At 49.1% G+C, this 25,467-nt stretch overlaps 4 protein-coding genes across 4 annotated transcripts in view; 3 read left to right on the top strand and 1 right to left on the bottom strand.

Moving 5' to 3' along the window:
* The window catches only part of LOC131281129 (protein split ends), an 85,984-nt gene extending 73,741 nt beyond the window's left edge, over nt 1-12,243 (top strand). The window contains exons 8-15 of the mRNA XM_058310386.1: nt 16-7,047; nt 7,397-9,523; nt 9,611-9,747; nt 9,930-10,013; nt 10,205-10,284; nt 10,399-10,541; nt 10,630-11,507; nt 11,581-12,243. Coding sequence (XP_058166369.1) covers nt 16-7,047; nt 7,397-9,523; nt 9,611-9,747; nt 9,930-10,013; nt 10,205-10,284; nt 10,399-10,541; nt 10,630-11,507; nt 11,581-11,868 — 10,769 coding nt within the window. The 3' untranslated portion in view covers nt 11,869-12,243. The remainder of the gene's footprint in view (nt 1-15; nt 7,048-7,396; nt 9,524-9,610; nt 9,748-9,929; nt 10,014-10,204; nt 10,285-10,398; nt 10,542-10,629; nt 11,508-11,580) is intronic.
* A 4,775-nt stretch (nt 12,244-17,018) lies between these two features.
* Nucleotides 17,019-17,998, top strand: LOC131281264 (uncharacterized). The gene is made up of 4 exons (XM_058310538.1): nt 17,019-17,078; nt 17,156-17,366; nt 17,435-17,780; nt 17,854-17,998. Exons 1-4 carry the CDS (start codon nt 17,019-17,021, stop codon nt 17,996-17,998), a joined length of 762 nt encoding a protein of 253 aa, XP_058166521.1.
* A 438-nt stretch (nt 17,999-18,436) lies between these two features.
* On the top strand, nt 18,437-19,362 carry LOC131281049 (large ribosomal subunit protein uL10m). Its single transcript, XM_058310301.1, has 2 exons — nt 18,437-18,458; nt 18,537-19,362. Exons 1-2 carry the CDS (start codon nt 18,437-18,439, stop codon nt 19,265-19,267), a joined length of 753 nt encoding a protein of 250 aa, XP_058166284.1. The 3' UTR covers nt 19,268-19,362.
* A 584-nt stretch (nt 19,363-19,946) lies between these two features.
* On the bottom strand, nt 19,947-22,762 carry LOC131281859 (uncharacterized). Its single transcript, XM_058311216.1, has 5 exons — nt 22,719-22,762; nt 21,340-22,129; nt 20,460-20,834; nt 20,257-20,381; nt 19,947-20,163 (listed from the first exon to the last, which is right to left on the bottom strand). Exons 1-5 carry the CDS (start codon nt 22,760-22,762, stop codon nt 19,947-19,949), a joined length of 1,551 nt encoding a protein of 516 aa, XP_058167199.1.
* Nucleotides 22,763-25,467: the final 2,705 nt, after the last annotated feature.

A 25,467-nucleotide genomic window follows, 5' to 3' on the forward strand; every position in this document is an offset into this window, starting at 1 on the left:
ATCGCGAGCAGCAAGATCGTCGTCACCATCACCAGCATCAGCATCATCATCATCGGGCAATCTTCAATCGGGACCGGTTGAATGATCTGTGCGATGATGAAAGCAGCGAAGGTGGTGGCAACATACACGGTACCGCCGGTCGGGACAAACGACCGCTTCTCCAGCAGCAGCAGCAGCAGCAGCAGCAGCAGGTGCAAAAGCAACGTCAAACCTCCTACCACCAGGAGAAAAGCTCACGGCGCAGTTCGGGCGAGGACAAAAAGTCGTCCTCCCGCAAGGGAGGCTCCCGAGGTTCGACGCGCATCCAATCGGACACGGAAACGGACGACGAAGGGACGAGGACGAACGATCGTACGAAAAATACAGTCACAACCGGCGGTGCTGCTGCCATGGGCAGCAATAGCATGATTCCGGATGCCGAATTTGATCGAATCAATGATAAAATTGGACGTATGTTCGCCGGATCTACCCCCTATACCGCCGATGTGGAGCTCAAAATCAAGAAGGAACTCAAAAGCGACGATGAGATTTCTTCGCACTTGGTCGAAGATAAGAAACCGCCGTCATCGTTGACCGTCAAGATGGACCTGAGCTCCTCGTCCGGGGCTCCTAAGGAACAAAAACCATCGGTTGCGGCGATGACGACGGCTGGCTCGTTTGCCCTCATTGCCAGTGACATTTCCGATGACGATCTGGTGAAAACGGTCGTCAAGTCGGAGTACGGACAACCGACCACGACTGTGGCTGTCATCAAGCAGGAAACAAAGGATATGGTAGCGTCGACGTACAAACAGCATAAGGAGCGCAACCGTGACCAACCATCGGTACCACCACCGGCTTGCGATCAATCCGGCTCGGACGGTGGTGATCTAATGGCGCACCAAATGACACCCAAAACGGAACAGCAACAGCAGCAACATTCCGATTCCAAGAGAAAACATAAGAAGAAGCAAAAGCGCAACAAAACGCTGGATGGAAGCTTCGAGCAGTTGGAAAAGGACCCCTCGTCTACTACGGAAGCAGGAAGTGGTGAAAACGCATCGATTGGAGCGACCACAACTCCAGCTTCGATCGCGTCGTTGGCGGCCGACGGTGGAAGTGGCGCTTCGGCAACGATGGCAGCAACCATCGCAACCGTTGTTCCGAATGCACCCGTGGCCAACACACCTTCTTCTGCAAACGTCCCGACGACAGCATCGACAACTAGCACTGTCGACGAGTCGATGAAGATGAAACAACAGCAACTGGCTGACGATCATCAGTCATCGTCCTACAACAAGAAGAAACACAGCGGTAAGAAAGACAAGCGACGCGATCGCTCCAAGGAGGACTACGAAAGTAAGTCCTCTTCGTCCAGCCGATCGAAGAAATCGAAAAATCGTCACAAGGAAAGCAGCGGCGGTGGTGCTGGAGGTGGTGGAAGTAGTAACAGCAGCACTAGCAAATTCCTCGACATGGACCTATTTGGGCCGATATCGGACGAAGAGTCGCAGCACTCCTCGGTTGAAACGGAAGCATCACACGGTGGAAAGCAAGGTTCGCTCGAGCCAGACGACCAAGGGCCAAGAATGGAAGATGAAGTGCCGAAAGGCAGCTCCAAGCAACAGCAGCAGGATCAGCAGCTTGTTGCGGATGTTCCCATCAACGAGCCCGCGTCTAAGAACCCGAGCGCTCCCGCCATGCCTGCAGATAGAGTACCTCCAACGACGGCGGCGTCGCTCTCGATAGGAAACAAATCCGGCACGATGGAAGAGTCACAAAAAGAACCACAACAATCGTTCGGTTCCGCGCTTCGCAACGCTGGTAAGCTGCCGGATCAGCAGTCGAACACCACATCATCGACTTCGGCCGCTGGAGGCGGTAGTGAGCTGACGGAGAAGGAGCTGGCGCGCAAGGAAGAGTCGCGCAAACGTAAAGAAAAGCGCCGACGGGAGAAGCAGCGTGCTTCAATGGCCGCCGCCGCCGCTGCCGCAGCGTCACTGAAGGAGGATGAAAACAGTGTTGATCTCGATGAAGCCGGCCGAGCACTGGAAGCGCAGCTGATGAGTGATACCGACCAGCAGAAGGACGAGGAAGTGGAGGTTTCACCCGCCTCGGCTGTGGCCAGTGGAGGAGCTACACTGATTGGCGAAAAGCGCACGTCCGTCGACATGTTGGACGTGTTCCGTTACACGGACGGTGACGATAGTATGGAGATGTCTTTCGGCGACAAGAAAGACCCATTGTCGGGTTCTGTGATCACCGCCACGACGGGTGCGTCATCATCCGAGCATGGCCGCAAGGAGAAGAAGAAGAAAAAGAAGCGTGGTAAGGATGAAAAGCATAAGCACCATCACAGTGGAAGCAGCAGTGGAGGCGTCAATTCCACTGGAACGACTACCCCAAGTGTGTCTACCACGACATCTCTCAGCGAAAATGTGACGAAATCCTCCGGTACCCTTCTAACGAATACCGCCACCGGAAGCATCAGTAGCAACGTTCTCTCGCCGATCGGTGGAAATTCCGGTGGTGGTCTGCAAACCACAAACCGACATCCACCTCCGACCACGACTCCGGTTACTCCATCTTCCATCAATAAACTGTCGCTGGACATCATCTCCGCACAGCAGGAGGACTCCAAGCACAACCTCAGCAAACCGTCGCCCAGTTTACCGTGTCTGTTGGACGAAAGTCCACCACCGTCGAACAAACAGCAGCTGACGGCACAGACGACGAGCACACCACCATCTTCGGCCGCCAGTACAACCGCCGCCCCGGTGGAACGGTCATCGTCGCCTTCGTCGCTGTTGCTTGCGGGTGTCGATGGTGTACGCACGCGTGAGCTGACCTGCTCCACTCCAACGTATGAGTTCGAGAAGAAAGCATCGATTGATGAAACAACAACATCCAGCAAGAGTACGGCGAAGCGAAAGAAAACGACGTCGTCCGGCACGGAAAAACTCGACGAACAGACGCAACAGCTACACGAGAAGGCCGTTATGTCGATCTCTGGCGAGATGTTGGCCAGCAGCAGCGAGGTGGCCAGTGGCGGTGATACGGTGTGTTCCAACGATGACGAGCAGCTGACGGCTGCGGCGAAACAGAGGCAAGCGGATGAAGCGGCCGCCAAGCTGCTGCTTGAGGAAAAGTCTCGTGTCGTCATTTCGCAGGAGGAAACGGAAGACGCCGTGGCGGCGTTGCTGGGTGAAAGTTTCGGCACGTCCAATACGCCCGACTTTTCCGACATGTACAGCGATCCGGTCGAGGAGGAGCAGCTCAAGTCGCCGAACACCGAAGATGAACCACCGCAGATCCCGGAGGAGGACGACGAAGAGATGAAGAAGGCGATCATGAGCCTGAACGCGGAGGAGCTGAAACCGGACACACCCCAGTCGGAGCAAGATTTGCAGATCGACACCGACACGGATGATGCGCTCGATGACGATCATACCGGTGGTAATTTGCTGCGGTTCGACAATCCACCGAAAACGCCCGATGTCGACCTCAGCCAGATCGGCAAACCGTTGATTGAGGGTGCGAAAGCGGATAAGGTGGACAAGTTGGTGGTGGCGGAAGGCACAGCAGGCGGCAAGAAGGACGATTCGCTTGGAAGGTTGGAAATGCCTGACACACCCGGCAAGCATATGGCACTGGCGAATGTCGACTCACCGTCACAAGGGTCGGCGGATGAAGCCACGAGCAGTAGTGTCGTCGTTAAACCACCTTCCCATCGTCCGGACGCAACGACGACGGCACAGTCGAAGCCGTCGACGAAAGTGTCAACCTCTCCTTTGGGTGCACCGTCCGTTGTGAGTCATCATAAGATCATAACTCCAGCGTCGACGATCACGATCATAAAGGAACAGCTGCGTCCGATGGTGCCCTCTGTGCCGCAAACGGAGTTGAAACCGATCACCGTCGGATATGCACCTCAGATATCGACCTCGGTTAAGCCAGCGTCTCAACCATCGACCGTGGTAAGGAGTGGTGTTTCGATCCCAACGACACCACCATCAGCGATCGCCACCAGCACTACCACGTCCGCGACAACCACCGTTCATCGGCAGTACGTTGTGCAGACACCGCCGACGATCACCATTCCCGAGCAGCATCCGATCATCTATCATGCGATGCCATCGGCGGCAGTGGACTCGTCATCCCCGCGGGGACTACAATCTCCAAAGCTGCAGATAGCCTCACCACACTCACCGTTCGGAGGAGGGCGAACGTCCTCACCAACTACCACGACCTTACGGCCTCATCCCATAATGGTGACCAACAACCGGCATTCGCCGCAGCAGCAGCAGCTCAGTCCTGTGGTTCAACAATCACCCGGAGGAGGAAGTCCTCAGGCGGCTATGATCATCCACCATGGTGGGCATATCGTAGTGCACTCGCCAAATTCTTCCTCCACACCGAGTGGTGGACAATCACCGTACCATCAAAAGCCGACAGTGTCGAGTCCTGGCAGTGGTGGTCAGGTGATATCGCCACAGCAGCAACATTACCATCCACACCATCTACACCCGGCTTCGATCGCGCAACGGGGAATGCCTCATGCTGCGGGTACAACACCATTGAAACCCTCGGCGTTGGTAACTCCCGGAAAGGTAAACGATCCATCGATCAAGAACCAATACAGTCCTTCGTCGGCAGAAGGAGGGGGTAATCCGGTGGCTCGTATCATCACCGCGAGTGCTGCAGCAGCAATGGTTGGGGGGCAAGAGCCAAATCCAAGCAAACCGAACATCGTACTCAACACTACACCGTCGACGTATCTCATGCAAACCTCAACCCCACGAAAACCGCTAGATCCATCGTCTATGAAGACCATCCATCCGGCTGTAGTGACATCGACAGGAGCGGGTACAGCATCTCCTGCGGCGATTCCTGTCAAGACAACTGTTCTGGCTCACCAACAGCAGCCATCACCTTCAGTAATCCCCCCTGTTGCTGCTAGCAAACAGGTAACAACCACCAGTAGTCCTGTGGGTTCTGTGTATCAGAAATCGATGGCAACTGAACCGGTGGCGACAACCATCAGTTCACCTAACATTGTCCTAGCAAAAACAGCGGCGGCAGCGGTGTCTGGAAATAACACGATCTCCACGATCATGTCCAACCCGAATCACCAACCGACCGTCGTGGTGGCGAAATCGATTGTTGTCGACCCGGTGGTGGTGCAATCTGGCAAACCGTCCTCCAGTCCTACACAATTGACTGCATTGAAGTCCGACGCGGGCAAGGAGAACACTGGATCGCGCAAGCAACCAGGATCATCGACACCAGTGAAGGAAGAGGGTAAACCAACCACGGTCACATCGCTAGACGAGCAGGAAACGGACTCGAAAGAGGACAGCGATTGTTGGTCGGCGAAGGAAATCAACATAGACTCGGTGATCAAGAAGGTGGATGCGCTCTGCTCGGAGGACGAATCGGTAGTTTCGCAACCTTTGGACAAGGAAGCTTCCACGATCGATCTGGTGGCCAAGGGTACGGTCGGTGCGTTGGAGGAGACCAAGGTGAAGCAACAACTCGATCCAATCGCCAAGGAGAGTACTGCCAAGAAGGAAGTGACGGATGTGAAACCGATGGCCGTTATCTCCGGTGCAGACGTGACGTTACCTTCATCAGCAACGTCCGCAGCGATTGCGGCAGCAATAACACCGTTGCCGATGGATGAGGAAGAATGTGACGAACAGTCGAGTGGAAGCAGTGCGATCGAGTCCATGGAAAAAGAAACCGTTGGCCGTGGTACGGGAAAACGGGGAGGACGTCGAGGTGGACGCAAGAGCTCGGAGAGCGGACACACGACGGTTGTCGAAAAGAACTCGGCCGAGACGGTTGAGTCCGGAATACAAACACGCACCCGTGGAGGAAAGACTCCCGGTGGTGGCAAGCGGGGCCGTGGAGGACGAGGTGGTGCGAGAGGTGGTGCAGCTATGGTCAGTACAACGCAGCAACATGTTGCTGCTACACCGAACCTACCGGGACCGACCGCAGCATTATCGTCGACCGGTTCGTCAGCAGGACTACCGGCGGCCACTTCCACCCCGAAAGCCGCTGGTCGGGGGGCTCTTGCCGGAGTTGGGGGATCGTCGTCCGATATCTACGAGTTCCATGACGACTCGGGTGAGGATGTGTCCAATCCCGACAAACTGTTGTCACCGGCTTCCGGTGGTGACGGTGCTCGCCCACGGTTAATTTTGACCATCAAGAACCAGGCGGCCGTAACGACAGCCCCTGCGACCAACACAACTCCGACCACGGTGATCGCAACAGCGACACCATCGGGCACCATTGCGACAACAACATCCGTCCCGGTTACCCACCAGCAGGTGATCACAGCGATGGCGAACGTCTCAACCAGTATTCCGTCAGTGGTGGTAAGCATCTCTACGGTGTCCACACCCCAACAAACTACGACGGTGTCAACAACACCAGCGGTGGCACCTACATTGCCATTGTCACTCCCTGCCAGCGAATCTGCTTCGGTTCATCAGCAGCAGCAGCCACCAACAGCAGCTACCGGTGTCCTGGAGATGGTGGTTGGCAAGGAAGAACTGGGCGTACTTCATCCAACGGCGGCGTCGGTGGTTGGAATGTCACCGGCGGCAGTTGCAGCAGCAGTTGCGGCAGCCAATACACGGAAATCCCGCCGTCTGCTGGAGAAAGATGGCCGCAGCACGGTAGATGATATAATTGAGGATGTCATCCGCAACGGTCCGTCACCGAAGGTTGCCGGAGGAGCAGCAGCAATAATTGTTGGACCCCAGCAACAACCGGCGACTCCTCTGTCTGCACAAGGTGGTTCTCAGGCGGGCAATAGTATCGCATTGAGTCAGCAGCAACAACAACCACCATCCGTTGTAAGCGTACAGCAGGCTACAAGTGCTGGTGCCGTAGGATCGATGCATTCGCAGCAGTTGGTAGTACCTCAACACCAACAGCAGCAACACGTACCCTCCCCGACGGGAGCTAACGAGCAATTCCAACAGCAACAGCAGCAGACCTTGCAGGTTGCACCAACTCGTCGCACCACACGCCAAAATGCCACTACGTTGAATGGTAATTGTTCTCATTATTCGTTAGAAATTGTCCATATTCACGCGTTGTTGTACTTGTAAATGGTGCGGGATGAATTTTTACAGTAAATTTTAAAACGTTTGTTCCACATCTTTGCGTTACAATGTTCAGATAAATTTGATAGTCGTTATAGGTTTTTTTCGAGTAACAGGAATTTCGAAAAAGAATTGTTGAAATGTTTCAATACTTGGTGGAAAATAGTATGGCGGTGGCCAACGGTATTGGTACTCATTTTTACTGCAAAAATTCATCCCACATCCTGTAGTTTATCATACAAATTTCTTTCAATAGCATTTTCTAATACTGTTTCCGATTTTTCCATCATATGCAGCTACCGGACCGGGAGATATGCGCAAATCGCCACGCAGTACAAGGAAGGCCAAGGATCGTAAAATCTCCGAAACATCCACCGATAGCAGTGACGAGCGACCTCCTCCGCAGCAGACAAGTATCGCAAACGCCGCTGGCAGTTCGACGTTGGTGGGTGGTCTGAAAGATCCACTTGGTGTGACGAAGGGTGACGAAAAACAGCAGACGACGGCGGCGGTAGCCCAAGGAGCCGTTGGTGGTGGTGGAGGAAGCCTGTCTGCAACGACACCGGTCACACCGAGCGTGCAGATAACACGCCCGAACGAAACAGCATCGCTAGCGGACAAAGCGAAGGAAAAATCCAAACCGACGGCCGATGAAGCGAAGGCGCCGGTGGCCGAAATGTTACCGCAACCGAGTGCCCTCACGCTGATCGATCCGGTGACGGGCGAGTTGATGCGCCACAGTACCAAGGATGGCCAGTACGTGCCGCTTCCTCCGGCACCGAATGCACCGCAACCGCTCAAGAAGGTCATTGCTGCCGCGGCGATACAAAGTGCGGCCGCTGCCGAACACCTGAAGTCAGTCAACGCTATCGCTACCTCCGCCTCATCTACACTACCCAATCCTCCCAACAACACTGGCTCTTCGCCGACACCACCGAACCGTAACACCCCTCCGACCCCAACATCGTCCGGTGGAATCATCATCGGCAGTGGCAAGGCGACCACAATCCCATCGATGGCAGGAGTGGGGCAGCCGGGTGGAATAGTCGTGCATCAACAACAGACCACTACAAAACCACACCCGCTGAAGGCGCACGTTCTGAACTCTCAGCAGGTACTCCAGCAGCAACCGATTGTAATAAAACACCAGCAGGCACCGAGTGTGATCACGTCGCAACAGCAGCAAGTATACGCGGCCGCAACCTGCACGCCCCCGATGCAAACGACAATGACGACAACGATCACCAGCAAGGCGTCGTCCGTGCACCCATCGGCGGTACCAGCTGTTACGTCCATATCGACACCGCTCAAATTGACCACCAACGCCTCGTCATCATTGCACGGTCACCAGCAACAACAACAGCCCATCTACATACAGAATGCACTCTCAGGACAGCAGCATCCGCATCCGATGGTTATTGGAAAGCAACAAGCCACCATCGTTAGTGGAAAACAACAGCAATCCACGGGCGGAATTCAGCTGCATCACCACACCGGCACGGGAAATCTGCTACTGAACATCCCGCCAGGAATGCATCCGGCGACCGCGGTCCAAATGTCTCCACGACTACACCAACAACCGCAGCAGCCGTTGATCGTTACCAATGCGGGCAAACATCAACAGAAACCTCAGCAACAACCGCAGCAAGTTCCACCGCCGCAGCAGATCATCATCCACCGGAGCAAGGCAACGGCGGCTGGTGGTGGTGGTGGTGGCGATTCGAGCCCATTGCATCAGCACCACGACCGTTACACGACCGTCCTGCAGAGTGGAGGGAAAATCATACAACAAGCCGGTACACCGACGACGGTGGCACCTCCTCCACCCGGCTCGATGTTATCGCAAATGCAGCAACAGCAGATCATCACCAAACACCCTACGACCGGACACCCTACGACGATACAGATATCAGCCGCAGGTGGCGGTGGTGGTGGTGTTGGTCCCGGCGGAGTGCTTCCTGTGCATTACCAAACGGTACAGCAGCAACCGATTTTGCACAAGGGTCCAATAGCATCCGTGCAACAGAAGATGGTGAACGCGCAGCAGCAGCAACATCAACAACAGCACCTCCTGCACTCGCAGCAGCAGCAGCAACAACAGATGCAGCACATGATCGGTGGGAAGACTCCCATCATCCATCAGGTGCCGATGGGAGGTGGCAAAATTGTGCAGATCCAATCGAACCCCAATGTTATGCCTAGCCAGCAGCAACAACAGCTGATGCAACCTGTCGGCTTGACGAAGCTATCCAATCATCACGTCTCGACACCGTCTCCTCCGGCACAGCAACACCAGCCGCAACCCCCGATCAAGGGAATGTCGCCGCATCCGATGCACCAAGCTCCGCAAATCATGACCGGTGCCGTGGCTAGCCCACCGTTGAAGCCGTCGCATCTGCAGGGCCAGCAACCGATCGTGACAGGTACGACCTTTTACGCATGCTTGTAAACGTCCTTCACAGAGACAATTAACATCTGTTTTCTTAACTCTCCTTTGTAACACATAACAGGAGCCAGCAGCACACGGGTGGCGTTGCCAACGATGAGTCCCCAGGGTCCGTCGCCGCAAGGACCCCATCCACCGCAGGCATCGATTCAACGGCACATTCTCACACCGCAGGGTACCGTCTACGAAACGACCAACCTGGTAAGTCATGCAACTGGTTCCTTCTCCTTTGACACACCAAAACTCCTCCCCATCTTCCCGCGTATAAAAGAACACTGTCGAATGTTTAAGATCACCACGCTGTCCAATAACACAAGCTTTTACTCGCACTCTCCTTCTGCTTGGACGCTGCTCTTTCGTCTTCCACCTCGATTACCAAACAGCGTGGAGATCTGAGTGGATTCATCAACCGTGGCCAAAGTCCTCCGCCGGCACACCAACAAATGTCGCCCATAACGCCAGTTCACGTACGAACACCGATCGTTCCAGAGTTTCAAGTTGTTCTCCTTTGAGTTTTCATACTAATTTTCATGGTTTTCTGTTTGATATTTGTTTCGTTTTTATGTGCTTTTTACTAATTCATTTGTTGGATATTTGTTTTCTCCACATCTCTATGCTCGTTCGATCGTCATCTACCCTATCCAATGGACACAAACAGGGCCCAGATGGTGGCTTCCGGGGCGGTATGCCGAGGGACTACGTGAAGTACATATATCGCAGCAACATCCCGATACCGAGGTATGACACCGGCCACCACCAACACCAGCAGCAGCAACATCCGGATGACGAGTCGCGCACTCGTCGTCGCTGGTCGGACGATGGTTCTATCGATCTTTCTGTTGTCTCCCTCAGCAGGTCACCCATGCGGGAGCTGCCGGAGATGGAAGAAACGGTGGCCGCCAGTCCGCCGCTCGAGCTGCGCCGACCATCCAGTCGCCCGCCGCACACCACGGCCGTACCGCTCAGTCTGCAGAGTCCAGGGGATCGTGTAACCGGTAAGTTGTTGCTTTCCAAACCAAATTCGGTCGGTTTTTGAGCATACATTTCCTAATGGTGTTACCTGCTTCGTTTTACATTCCACAGATTCGCCGCAAGGAGCGCAGGTCTACATGGGAAGCGCAAGGATTCCGCATCCCTATCCTCCGGATACGCTGAACGCGCGCTACTACGAACCAACGATCGGTGGTCCAAACGGAGGCCTTCGTGCAATCAGCACGGAACCACCGCCAGCGCACCGACCGCACAATCTGTCCACTGCACCGTACACCGGCGCTCCGTACTCGGTCACCCCGAGCCCAACGCCACCACCATCGGCCTCGCCCGCCACCATGCTCCAGCTGCAGCGTGAACGTGATCAGCAGCAGCAGCAGCAGCAACAACAGCACGTAGCGGCCGCGTTAGTGGCAGCAGCTGGCCAGCGGCTCGTAGGCGACCGGGTCGTGTCGTCCGGGCCGCCGCCGCCAGGTAGCAGCTACTACTATCGTACCGGCGACGGCGAACACGAGCTAACTGAGCAACTTCATCCCGTCGCCCTAGGTCACGGATCGTCGTCAGTGGGCGCTTCAGCGCCGTTACCGGCTCACACGGGTGGCCTGCTACCAGTGTCGGTGATGGGTTCGCAGGGAGTGCCGATTGTCACCGGTCGTAGCATCCAGGTGGCCACCCCACCAGGGCCAGGAATGTCCGTGCCCGTGCCTGTTCCGGTTGTAACGGCACCCGGACCGCCGCTGCAGACGGACTCACTGGAGGCGCTATTGCAGCGTTATCCGGTCATGTGGCAGGGACTGCTCGCGCTCAAGAACGACCAGGCCGCGGTGCAGATGCACTTCGTCTACGGTAATCCCAACGTGGCAGGAAGTTCGCTGCCAAGCAACAGCGATGGCACGACGCCCCCGTTGCGCATTGCCCAGCGTATGCGCTTGGAACCGGCACAGATCGACGGGGTAGCTCGAAAGATGCAGGTACGTGCCATTGCGACATACTCTCAATTCTCCTTTCCAACAAGCGCCTAATCACACTCTTTACTTTCTTCAGATGGTAAACGAACACTGTATGCTGCTGGCGCTGCCGTGTGGTCGCGATCGGATGGATGTGCTACAGCAGCAGAACAATTTGCAGACCGGCTTCATCACCTACCTGCAGCAGAAACAGGCGGCCGGTATCGTCAACATTGCTGCTCCCGGCAGCGCTCAGGCAGCCTATGTGGTCCACATATTTCCGTCGTGCGAATTTGCCAACGAGAATCTGGCCCGCATCGCACCGGATCTGATGCACCGGGTGGCCAACATCCAGTACCTGCTGATCGTCATTGCTACGGTGTAAGATGATGTGTGGGGGCCTCCAAGCCGCCACTCCAACCTCGGTGACCTCGATGTATGTACATACCGAATGTGACACACTCTCACACATTAACCAGCCTACCTACTACAACTACTATTACTACTATTGTTGCTACTTCTACTTCTCTAAAACACTACCACCACCATTTTCAACACTAGAAGACGAAAAAGGTTGTTTCGAAAGGTTATGGAGTTCAGATTAGGGGTCAGTTTGGATTGAAACAAAACCAAACCAAATACACAAACTCACTCATAATGTTTACTGCTTAAGCTGCAACGGTACGAAAAACCGAAATATACAGGAGGGAGGCGTAGTAGGCAATGGAGAGAAAATAATATTTATTTTACATCGCGCGCGCGTGTGTGTGTGTATGCCATCTCATCAATGAAGTAAAAGATAGAAACATGGATTCCTCTCCCCCAAAATGGGAATGCCACTTGTGTCCATCTGCAAAGTGACGAATGGAAGAAGAAAAAAAGAAACTAGTTGTACAGTAATAAAAAAAAAACACACAGGCAAACCACAAACAATGCATAGTAAGAGCGAAAAGGTATGAAGCAAAAACAAAAAAGGTGTAAACTGTGATTTATCCATATTCTTAAGTATTACTTCTGAAAGGATACCACCAGCACTACCACCAATGTTAGCACAGTTTAAAAACGTAATACGCTTGAAACCGTTAATGAAAAACAATAAACGGTAGTGGGAGCGAGAGAAATAGAAAGGAGAGGGTAGGCGCGAACCGTGTTAAGGGCAAAATTGTCGTAATGGGGGTGAACAGACGGAGCTTGCAAGAATCAGATAGCAAAGTGACAATGGAACATCGGGAAACTCCAAGCCTAATAATTAAGGTCAGGCAGAAATTAAAGTCATCAACCCTCTTTTGCCTGCCTGCCTTTGGTTTTCCTACCGAATCACAATTTGTTGTGACACACGAGATGCGGTAATGCTAACCCAATTGCAAAGCGGTTCTTTCCCTTGTGACGATAGGCTCTGCTTCTTTTTGTCAGAGAAATGAGGCGGACACGCGCGCTTACCAAGCTGCTCTGTCACGATACATTCGCATAGAATGCGGAATATTATTGGCTGTTGCATGTAAATCTTGGTTTTATAATAGTAATGCGGGGGGAAAGAATGTAGAAATACCTACACAGCAAACCAGTGAGAAAGGTCTACCGCTTGTTTGCGCGAACGAAAACGATCTCTATCTCAGAGGTAGAGTTAAATGTTAAAGGGAGAAATGCCCCCCACTCACACACATGCACAGAGACGACTACACCCCAGGAAAGGACAACCTCTTTTGGCAATGTATGCGTGTGTGTGTGTATGTATGAGTATACTTGTGAGGACGTCACAATAGTAGGTACAACTGTACAACGTAAAGCTACATGTTAACGACGGTCGAACAAAATCATCGATAGCACAGTTAATTAATCACTACTGAGGACGGTGACCACTTCTACTACTACTACTACTATTAATACTGGCTACGTCTACTACTAATGGACACGACAATGAATCAAGACGACGAGGAACATGAAGAGAAAAAGAGGACAAAATCAATAGCGAGCAAAACAAAGCACCACCTTTGCTCTTATGAACAGGTTGATGGTAGGCAAATTTATTATACAACACATAAACAACAAACACACGCAGCAACAATATAAACACACGTATGAGAGGACTAACACACAGAAAGAAGGAAAACAAAAAGTAATCTATAAGGAGACAAATAAACTTTAACATGTGCTGTAAAAAGTAGAAAGAAGGAAGGTGGGGGCGGGAGAGACAAATGCATTGGTAACATATACCTAGTGTCTAAGGTTCGATATAATGATGTTGTGTAGCGTTAGACTTACGCGTGCGAGAAAAGTTAATAGAAAAGGGAAAAATAATACACACACGACGGTAAGCGCGAGTGAGAGAGAGAGAGAGAGTTCTAGGGATATGTTGTGTATACCACATACCTACGAGTATGTGCGTGTGTATGTGTGTGTATGAGAAAAGTTAGCGAAAGAAGGTGTACGAACTTTGAAGAGCATTAGTAATATTATTATTAACGCAATAACGATCCGATACAAACAGCAAAACACACGTTCATTATTATATATATACACGTACATATATATATATACACATACAAATAGAGAAAGAGAAATATTTGGGGTTACTTTAGAGTAGGCGAACATGCGTAATAGCACCCGCTGTCGGATCCTAGCTTCTTGCGCGGGAGGACACGCACGAGAACGACAAAGGATACGACTTTGGCATGGCGCGCGCCATGGGCTGTTCGACACGGTTCGCCACGACGTAATCTACTAATATCCCGCCCCTCCGCTCCGTCGATACTAAGTAGTATAGCTAGAGACTAAGCGCCTATAGCGGGGAAAACGTGGGCAAATGGAACGGGAAGGACGAAAAAGGGTGTGGGGTGAAAATGCTCGACGAAACAAAGCATCTCTGTACGACACGATTGAGACAGAAAAAAATCCCTTGTCATGAGCAACACCCTTGACCCGTTTGCATGCGAAGATGAAAATGATGGCGATGAAAAAGAAGAAGAGAAGCAGTTGTGCGCAGGCTTTTCTTTCCCCACGCACTCGCCTCCCCCTAAGGAGGAGCGGTGGAAGTGATCGTTTTTTTTACACTTCCTTTGGGCATGTTCACTAAACAACTCCCCTCCCCCGATAGTTTTTTTTTTCATTCTTACTCGTTATCATTATTTTTCTTTTGTTTTTCAATATGTGTAAGTACTTTAAATGACTATCGATAAAATCTTTGTACATATAAACTTTATAAGAAGATGAGATAAATAAAAATCCAAACCCACAAAAATTAAAACTCACAGCTATTGAAACTACGAAAATAAGGCATCAAGCAAAACTGTTGTGGTACTGAAAGAAAGTAATCGTCAGTAAGGTTTGCGAATTACCATCAAACCCCCCCCTGCCCTCGCGGAAGTTTTTTTCTTCTCTTATTGCTTTCAGTTGCTGTTTTTGATTTGTGACTCAATACAAATGTTTGAATAATACGTCACGGTGAAACAAAACGGTGCGTAAAAATCGAAACTAAATTAAATAAAGCGTATGAATAATGAGATAAATTACCTGTGTAAAATAACAAACAGATTAAAGAACGATTGTTCGCATAAATAACCGACTTAAAATACGGCAAAGCCTGATGGGCATAGAATGTGAAAATTTTTGGTTTTTTGTTTTGTTTTCGTTTTGTTTTCACCGTTCACGTACCAGGCCGTAAAATGTAATTTTTCATTGTTTATTCTGTTTGTTTGTCCTGCACTCTTTCTAAGTATGTACAGAAATTAAAGTCCAAATCATGGAGTTCCACATGGTGGAAATGAATTTTAACGTTGTTTTTTTTTCTCGAGATGCGACACATGATCGTATGAGATATATGGTAGAAAGTTGGACAACGGAAGGGTATGATGTTCCATTGTTTAATTTTTTGGACAATGATCGATTTCCACGATCGCAATCGAGGGCGGAAGAAAGCTCTTGAAGGGTCTTACAAGAGTTATATTTTTTTATGCAGGAAACCAAGCCGAGGTAGTATGGAATCCCCGCGCGCTGTACGACGGTGCATTATTGGAACGCAAGGGATAGTGAATATTAATATGGACATTTTAGATAGCATAATTGCCACATTAATAGCACTAAAGTTACTAATATATGTAATGGGTGTCCAATTTCACGACACTGTTTGGTGAAAGGTTCTTTTTTTCAATTTCCTTGATTTGCTGATTGAAACCCTTCTAATACCAACTAGAAAGTGTTGAAACCCAATCACAAAAGGTAAAGCAGATCGGCCAATGTAAAAGATAGGATTCATGCTCTCGCCCTTCTAAGGGTTCATCAAACAATAATGGTTCAAAGTAGCGCAACTAGCAAATCAAAAAAAAAAAAAAAAGAAAAACGAAATAAAAATTAAATGCAGGAATGACCTGCCCAATCCTACCGTTGAGTATCGAGAACGAAATTCTTCGTCTGGAATGGATTTCCTCACATGAAAAATGAATAATTGACAAAAATAGGCACGATGGCAGAGTAGTAGTAATAGCAAACCCCTAACTACCCGGAACTGAGGAAAAGCAGCAGTACATTGAATACTAACGGTGGTTAATAAACTACTAAACGATAATACAACAAACAAACAAAATGACGAAACAAGTAAAACCAACCAATGCAACATAGCGAAAAAGATTTAAAATTTATTATTAACTAATTGTGATCATCAAAAATTAAAGAGAGAGAAAAAATGTACCTTTTTTTGTATATTCTGTATATAGCTATCGTTAAGAGCGCGGGAGGCCGATTGAAAAACGGAACGAAGGAAAAGAGGTTAAAAATGAGAGAAAAAAAGGAAAAAAGATAAATGATTGCTGGAGAAATATGAGAGAAAAATCCCACAAAAATAGAGTCATAAAGAATAACGAAGCTGTATGTATTTGCTACCAAAAACGAAACAAACAAACAAACAAACAAACAAGAGCAAAAGCTAGCAAAACGAAACCATACCGAGAGGGAGGAGGATTGCTACAAAATAGAGCACAAGTATGGGAAATGCAGCAAAGATACAAAAAAGGGAAACAGATTGATTATGAATTAATAATATAGATTAGGAGATAATTGCAGAAAAATAAAAGTAACCCAAATTACTCGAATTAACGAATGAACGCGAATGCATGCGGAAACGATGATGACAAACATTATTTCTGATATGTTACGAAGGAATAGCTTCAACATACACTCGGCAAATATTACTTTTACTCCCCTCGATACAACGGCGGCCACGTGTTTCTGATGTAATTTTCGGCGATATAAACACGCGAAGGTGATGTAATTGTGTGTCCCTATTGCGCTGAATTTTTATTCGAACGCAAACCGAAGGGCGCATCCCCATTTTGTCGAGGAAAAATCAATAGTGAAAAGAACTTTTAAGGTATCCTTCTATCTACGTGCTAGCGCAGGAAATTCAAACAATCAGGCCAACCACTCTATTGGACGGTCGAATGCTTTCGCGATCAGTTGTGAGTGCACGCCGTCGGAAAGCGCATTATTTTTGACCAGAAGAGAAGACTCAAGTTTCGGAAACTGTTCATAAAATCGTGAAACATGCGGTGCTGGTTTGGATTATTGCTGTTATCGGTGAGCACGTGTTGGTTCCCGGGAAGCGTAAGTTTCGGTATGGGTTAGAAGTGCTAGGGATCTATACTAAAAGCACCCGGAGATTATTCGCTTTATTTTCATAGGTAAATGCAGCCACCTTTACCGTCACGTCCGAGGTGTACATGGACATATCGATCGATGGCGAAAAGATGGGAAAGATAATCATCGGGCTGTTCGGTGAGGAAGCGCCACGTACGGTGGCCAACTTCCGCCAATTGTGCACCGCTAGCGTGGACGGATTCAGCTACCGGGGAAGTCGCTTCCATCGGGTCATTCCAAAGTTTATGATTCAAGGTGAATGAAATGGTACCCTGAAAGGATCGGAAAGGATTTTTTAAATTTGTGTGCGCTTCTTCCCGCAGGTGGCGACGTGGAGTCGGGTAACGGACACGGAGCGATCAGCATGTACGGGAAATACTTTGATGATGAAAATCTCAAAATAAATCACACCAGCTCAGGCTTCATTGCGATGGCAAACCGTGGCCCAAACACCAATGGGTGCCAGTTCTACATCACCACCATGCCCGCACCCTGGCTGGACGGCAAGCATGTTATTTTCGGTAAGGTGATGGACGGCCATGGCGTGGTGCACAAGGTGGAACAGGTGCGGACGGACACTGACGACTATCCGGTGAAACCGGTCATCATCGACGACTGTGGGGATGTTCCGGTACTCAGTCCGTTCACCGTTTCGGATGATCCGTACGAGTAAGTAGCAGTCGATTGCTTGTGATCTTCGTTAACTTGGATCTGACTATAAATGGGTACATTCCTCTGGTAGCTTGTGGGCCTGGATTAAAGCTTCCTCAATGCCGCTCGGAATGTCGTTCTCCATTCTTGCTTTCTTCCAATACATCATAAGAAAGCTGGACGGGTTCACCAACCGTGTGGCGCTGCAGGACCAGCAATTAGCCAAAAGTGAATAAAATTCTACTACGCGACTACTTCTTAAATGGTCGAGATTTTTTAAAAAATAAAACATGAGTGTTATTATAATAAACTAACAATGAGTGGCTAGTTATAAGGTGCATTTATGGAATAAATTGAATAAAATAAAACTTAAATTGAACAAAAACCAACGAAATTGTTCTACTCTATTATTAGATAGGGTAAGAGTTGAGGGGTTTGTGCTAAAAAATCAACTAGTACTTAGGTAAATATTTAGTGTTTGAATTTGTTATAAAATAACAGCTTTTTTAAATTCTTTGCTCAAACGCTAGGTTCGTTCCAAGTGGATGATTGAACTAAGTAAGTCCGACCGTTCCGCAATTTTGATAATAAATTGTGAAGAACGTCTGTCATTTTTCTGTTGTCAAAATTAGCAAAGCAAAACACACAGCCTGCCGGTGGTAAAAGCAGCAAAAATGTCGAATTTTGTTATAAATGGTAAGTTGTGAATGATTGCAGATCGGTAATCGGTGGTTTTCTAGACCCTGCGAGGCTCTAAATCATCCTACTCCACAGGTCTGCTGCAGTCACGCAACCCACTGCTCACATTCCGCCGGTTCCGGGGGAAGATCAACATCCAGCGCCCGCGAGCTCCGCATTACGAAAGAGCACGGGTGCTTGAAGTCATCAAACCTGTCTACAAAAGGCCCGAATTCAATGCCCCCTGCATCGAAGCGCAGAAAGCGAATGAAAGCAAAAATCTCGACAATCCGTACGAAACCATCATCGCACGAGAGGCACGCAACTGGTTCGATCACAGCAACCTGGTCGCCTTCCTGCACGTCAACTCGATACGCCAGGAGGACATGTTCAAAGCGCAAGTGGTTCTGCATCGTCACAACATCTCCGTGAAAGTGTACGGAAAGTCGATCATGCGGAAAGCGCTCGCTGGCACCAAGTTCGAAACGATTCTGCCACTCTTCGAAGCCAAGACGGCGATTGTGTTTGCACCCGAGCCGCAAAAGATAAAGCAGGTGTTGAGTGTGCTGAAGAAAACCCCGCAGCTTGTTCTGCTGGCCGGAATCGTCGAGGGTCGGCTGCTGAGCAGGAACGAGTTCGTGTCGTACGCAACCATGCCCGATCTGACGACGACACGAGCTCAACTAGCCGCTGTACTCGATAGTGCCGGTGGTAAGATTGTGGCCGATCTGCAGTGTCACCAAAGTCAGCTGGTGAATTTGTTGGATGCCTACGCAAAGAAGGATCCAGCCAGTAGTGCTGACGCTGGCGAGAAAGTGGAAAGCTGAACCGTGTAAATTAGTGTGGCTATAAGTTTAAAGTAGTGCAAAAAAGTCCTAATATAAAGGGTTAATACAAAAGATATGTTCTTATACTTGATTTACCAAGAGTGGTGATTATCACACACCGTTCAGATAATAAGTGGTCCCTAAATAATTGTGTATACTTCTCCTTCGGTTTAAGTTGTTGGAGGTTTGCGTAGTATTATCTACAAAGCCTGGTAAATATCCGAAGCATAACTTTTATTGAATCCCTTGGTGGCGTGGTTGTGATAAATATGTACTAACGTTATGGTGTAACCCTTAAACAGCTCATATTTTGGTATTTGATTTTTATTTCCATTTGAACTAACGTTTTCAAAGGTTACGGTAACAGTATTAACCCTCATTGACTAGGCGATCGTTTCAACGCAGTACAGAATATTCCATTTCTTTACAATTAGACCTGAGCCCTGAGCATTGGTGAACAGTATACCTCTATTGTGTTACCTATCAAAGTGTCTAAAAAGTCTTTAAAGGGTCAATGACTCGATGGAGTACGCCACTATTCTGCCGCCCGGTTCTAGTTCCTCGCGATCTACAACTATTTGCATAAATTAAGGAATGCACTTGCACAAACAACTTGTAACGACAAAAGCAAACACTTCACTTCTAACTCTTTCCCCCCATCTTCCCCCAGCACCGGTCACTAGGTGGAGAACTTTGTTCGAAAGTTATTGGCCAGTCGGGTCAGTGCTTCGGCGGCGTCGATTTCGTCCTTCTGATGGCTTGGGGGAACGGTTTCCGCCATTTCACCGTAGCTGGTGGTTGGTGGAGAGTCCTCGCGCGTCGAGTCCGGAGGTCCACCGGAAATGCCAAAGTATGTGCCACCCGAATCACACCGCTTTTTGTTGGCCGATTGTTTTCTGGAAGTAAACGAAGGTCGTTCAATGCAATCTAAAAGTCCTTTTCTTTATATGCTCTAATAGAACAAATGCCGGAATTCGCAACACTCTTACCCAGAACTATCCCAATCGATGTAGTTGTGCTTGGAGGGTGTAAACTTGGCGGTACTTTCCAGCCACTTTGAAAGCGACGGAGGCCCTCGCAAAACGGATCCCTCACAGCCCACTTGGATTGGTGGCTGATCGTGCAGATGATGGTGTTGTTGTTGATGTTGATGCTGATGCTGCTGCGCAGGTGGTGATGGTGAAAGAGTCACAGGATGCTTTTGTTGGTCGTACTCGGGCGGATGGTGATGGTGATAGTGCGCCTGTTGCAACGGAATTGCCGCCATCAGGACCGGCACAACGGTTGGGCGTTCCTGTTTGGCCGCCTCCAGCTCGCCGAGATCGCGCAGGTACTTTTCCATAATGCTATTTTTGTACTTACTCGATCGTGATGATCGTGCGTTCGGAACGGCGGACACGAGGGGTCCGACCGCCGGCGATAGGGTGGTGGTAGGGGTTAGATAGAGCGTACCATTTGTCTGCACTTCTTTGCCGTAAGGATGGGTATAAGTGGCCGCCGTCGTGAGTATCAGTGGTTCCAAGGTGGTTCCGTTTTCTGGAACGTATTTTCCATCGATTTGGGTGACCTTTGGGAAAAAAATTCAGTCTCTAGATTAGATGATGTCCATTATCGTTTGACGAATTATTATTAATATTTTACCCTTACTATTTTAATTACTTTTAGGATTAGAATCATCATATTTGAAATTAGTTGCGGTCATCTGGATTTCAATGCATTTGAATTGAGAAAACTACAACATTTAAAGCCAAATAAGGAACTGTTCCGTGAAAGAATGTTGGTCCTCTACAGCTTGGTAAGTTTATCAACTTAAAGTTCTACGTCTTAAGAATCCTCACTAGAAGAACTAACTGTCGCATATCAATGCGCTTAATATCTACACTTTGGGGGAGAGTTTTAAACATCCTTTTCATACGATCAACGCTACTTCACTAAAGGACGGAGCCATCCGATGATGTTTTTACAATGGAAGTAACATTCAGGATCCAATTTAATGCAATGCCTTAGTCTTACACATTGTAAATGTCCATCCCAAATAATTGAAGTGTCTGATGAGACGAGTGCTTTCTTACCTTATAGCATCTTGTTTCTTCCGGTATGCCGAACACGGTTTCATAGTTGCGTGGGGTGTAGCAATGATCGAAGCAGAAAGTCGCGGCCGGATAGGTTTCCCGCACGTCTTCTCGAGGGGATGATCCCCCACCGTTCTCCGTGCGCTCATTGAAACGCTCAAACTCGCTCAATCGTACGTAGTCTACATATTTTCTTTCGATGAGATTATTATTGTGACACGTTTCGTTGTTGTTGTTGTTGACGATGATGCTGTGGCCTGCTCCAGTGGCGCTACCATACACCTCGTACGGTGTCCCAGTCCCTCCAACTCCTCCCCGGGGTGCATAATTTAGGTACGTTACTTGTCCACCGTAACCCCCACCCACCGGCGGTCCCTGTTGTGGTCGAAGCCGTCCACTCACTTCATCCCCGGATGAGTCCGGCGACAGTGAATCACGCGAGTCCTCACCCCCCACACCATGCTCTCCCCAGATACTGTCGCTCGAGCAAATGCTAAACTGTTCCACATTCCCGCGCGCGTTGGTGTTGTAGTTTTTGATAAGGTTGCCCCAGGTTTTGCGGGTCGGTGGGTCGTTGCCGGAGTTCTTGAGCTTCCGGCGCCAGTTAGCGAACCAGTTGCAGATCTGCGTGTACGTAAGGCCCGTCTCGTGGGCCAACAGTTTCTTTTCCTCCCGGTTTGGATACGGGTTTTCCCGCCGTCGCACCAGCCAATCCTTTAGCATGCGCTTAATCTCCGGCGTGAAGAGGCGTTTGACGGGACGATGCGTGTCCCCCGGTGGCCATGCTTTTCTGTGGACCAGAGAGATGCGGGAGAAAATTATAATTTAATTCTTTGATGCTTTCGCTTTTTTTTCTTTCTTGCGCTAAACACTAACGTCATGCTCGTACGCAAGGACACCATAACACACTGTGGAACCCTGTCTTCGGTGATGTGTAATTGTTGTCTTCACTTGAGAGATCCAAGGACCAGCAACGGATCGCTACACAATACACGCTTGACGCAGACAGAAGCATTTCCCAATGATCAACGTCTCATGTTTCGCGAACAACCAACGATCACAACAAGGATGTAGCATGATACGCTAATGATGATGATGATGATGATCTTTGTTGGTGTTAATTATCGAATGTGGTAGTAGTAATAGCATGCCGCACACATTAGAAGCGAAAACACACAATTTCAAACACATGGCGTTGGTGAGATCGCGTTAGGTTCTTCATGATCATCCTTGTTTTTCACCAAGCGAATCTTCACGGGGTTTTGCCAACACAACTTTCTCTCCCCATTTGCTCGGCTGTGTAGCACGTACAAGAACACAAGCACACATACACACACACAAACACACACGAACCGGGCAAACCACATCACGTCACGAACCTACTACGCTTACGATTTCGCACGGGACGCGAAGGTTTGTCCATGTTTTTCGGTCGCTTCGATGGCGCTAATTCGATGTATTCACAAAGGGGGGCGGGTGCTACTGATTCGTCGGGTGGGATGCGTCCCGCCCCACGGTGGCCGAATTCCGTGTGAATTTTCACGCTGGTCAACGTCGCCGCGAGTGTATGTGTACCTTTCGAGATGTGCAAAGAGCAAACGGAAAAGAGATGAAAAAACACTTTAAACATGGTTGTACAATTGTTATCGACCGAGCCACGGGATCGCGGCTGTTCGCGCATGTTGTAAGCCATTTTATGTAATCATTCCAAAAGAATTCTTCTTCAGTAAACCAGCACAGATATGTAGTCCTTTCTGGTAAGCCTACTCGGGTACGAACGAGTCTTTGTGAGAGTTTAACAGCATCCCGGGGGGCAGAATACAACCTTGGCGGCCTTCCACTTGTCGGGCGATATTTTTAGTTGCTTAAATCCACTATTGTTTTGTGTGTGGCTTGTGTCCTGTTTTTCTAACAAGCAAAGGTAAACGTTTTTCTTTAGTGTTGTACAAAAATAGCGCTACCCAGTAACACGTGTGGGTTTGCTTCATTGAGAGTTATGAGACAAATTGCATCTGATTTGTTTTTTCTTTGCCTCATAAATATGGCAATCATAAGCAGTTTTGTGAGGCAGGTGTATGCACTGTTTCGCAATGGTGGTTCTTGGCTAGCTGAAAGTCAGAAGTCTTTCGTCTGTTTGTAGAGTTTATCGTAGCGTACTCATCAATCATCGAGCGGATGCATAATTGTACAACTAAACCGCGACGTGTTTAACCTTTGGAGGAACAATATTTTCTAACACTCGTTAAACATGGTATTGAACTCTTTTAAGTTTCGGGGAAGAATGGAACACAGTTTCTTGCATTCTTCAGTCGAATCGATTCATCATGTTAAAATATTTTGTTTTATTAGAAAAGATCACGCAATTGATATAGATGTTGTTTAAAATTATATTTCGTTGAGACAAAATTTTATAAACAAAAAACAGACACCATTAATGTGAATCTTGAGTTTAAAAATTTTAACCCTCCCAACAAGGGTTAAAAACGTCCACAAGGAGGGAAAAACACTTATTCCGACAATGATCCGTCGGTGAGCACTTCCGTCCGCTTTCAGTCGACAAAAGATTTGAAAGCCAAAAAACATGTATAGAAAACATGACCGTTGTGTCTTCTGTGTTGTCTGCTGGTTGCGCTGGTGGTCAGAGGTGTTAGCAGAGTGTTTGCGGATAAAGATAGATTCTACCACCACCGCCAACCGCGCGTCAATGATCGGATGCAACGACCATCCGATGATTGTAGAGAGCAGACGGCATTCACCCTACGGGAGAGGGAAACCGATCTACTGTTTTGTTTTTAGTTTGATTATAATTCTCTTAAAATCTTCTTTATTTTTATTTCATGTTTCTTAGATTCACCACTTCATCTTCCCCTCGTTTGAGGATGGGTCATTCCATCGGGAGCGGGAAGAATCTTGCCTTTCTTGTGAGACGATGGAGGCGCCTGGCGGATCACGATCATTTGTGAAGGAAGCCGAGGACGACGCGGATCGCGAGAGCGGGTGGCATTATTATTTTTAGCACGGAACGACGCAACACACCACTTCCACCACCATGGGCTCAGTATCGTCATCATCATCATTATGTGGCCAAGCGAGTTCTTGTGTCAATGGCAGCTTGAGGAAAAAACATGATCTTGTAAAGGCCACCCCCTGCGGGAAGGATTCGTTTGTTTTGCACTTCTCAGCTCAGTAGCTTCGTATCATAGCACGGGCCATAAAAAGAGGCATTAGATTTCCTCCATTTATGTCTATCATATCCTCAATGAGGGGCCCAATCTAGCACAGTTTTTGTTTTGGGTAAACCACACCAAACACGATCAATTTGTCAGGTATCTACGAACCATCCCACGGATCGTTTGCAGCAGCCCCTTCAACACCAACACCTGTTCAAAGGCCGTTCTGAGTGACGTTCGCGCAAGGACCACCGTGCCGCTTGAAGGTAAGGGAACACACGACAGTCGTGATAAAAATAGTCCTTTCTTCACACCATAGCCGTAGCTAACCAGCTTATTTCTTTTCGTTTTTTCTGCAATAGGCCAACAGGAACCCCTCCGGGAGCACTACCAAGGTCGGAATTTCACATCAGCCCACTGTAAAGACGTACCACGTAGTGTTGTTTTGCTGGAAGGATTCGACAGGAGCTCGTTTTTTGATGACACTAGACAACGATTAAACACCCGACTCCGTGGGAACGCACAGGAAACTACAGAAACGATCCTCTGCACGATCGGCGAGAATCTGATCAACATCTGACCAAGTGGGGGCCCCGGTCCGTGCTCATCTTTCACGACATCGCGCACACACACAGACATACAGAAGCATACGGTTCACGGCGAGCGAGAGCGAAAAGATGATCACGGTGGATACCATCGGGTAGATCGGGCCGTCCCATGATCACTTACCCCACCGCACGTTTTTGATAGGAGCGCCAAAACGATTTGGTTCGAATCCCACGGAGGTTTCTCGGTTGTGTGCGTCGGATTATCTGTGGACACAAGCGTTTTCCGTACCGTGACTGTGTGTTCTAACCGCCCCCTCGTCCCCCTCGCACACTTTTCGTGTGTCGAAAGAGATCGGAGAAGCCTTCTCCGCGGGTTAGGAGAAAACATGTGCGTGCTTTCTCAAGAGCCC

The sequence above is a fragment of the Anopheles ziemanni genome, chromosome 2, assembly GCF_943734765.1.
Source record: "Anopheles ziemanni chromosome 2, idAnoZiCoDA_A2_x.2, whole genome shotgun sequence".
In the NCBI taxonomy this organism is placed as follows: Eukaryota; Metazoa; Arthropoda; class Insecta; order Diptera; family Culicidae; genus Anopheles; species Anopheles ziemanni.

Coding starts and splice junctions, on each gene's coding strand:
- LOC131281049 (XM_058310301.1), top strand. CDS start 18,437: ATGTCGAATTTTGTTATAAATG. Junction 18,459..18,536: donor GTCGAATTTTGTTATAAATG/GTAAGTTGTGAA, acceptor CCTACTCCACAG/GTCTGCTGCAGTCACGCAAC.
- LOC131281859 (XM_058311216.1), bottom strand. CDS start 22,762: ATGGACAAACCTTCGCGTCCCGTGCGAAATCGTAAGCGTAGTAG. Junction 22,130..22,718: donor CGAAATCGTAAGCGTAGTAG/GTTCGTGACGTG, acceptor TCTGGTCCACAG/AAAAGCATGGCCACCGGGGG. Junction 20,835..21,339: donor AAGAAACAAGATGCTATAAG/GTAAGAAAGCAC, acceptor TTTTTCCCAAAG/GTCACCCAAATCGATGGAAA.
- LOC131281264 (XM_058310538.1), top strand. CDS start 17,019: ATGCGGTGCTGGTTTGGATTATTGCTGTTATCGGTGAGCACGTGTTGG. Junction 17,079..17,155: donor CGTGTTGGTTCCCGGGAAGC/GTAAGTTTCGGT, acceptor TTATTTTCATAG/GTAAATGCAGCCACCTTTAC. Junction 17,781..17,853: donor GTTTCGGATGATCCGTACGA/GTAAGTAGCAGT, acceptor TTCCTCTGGTAG/CTTGTGGGCCTGGATTAAAG.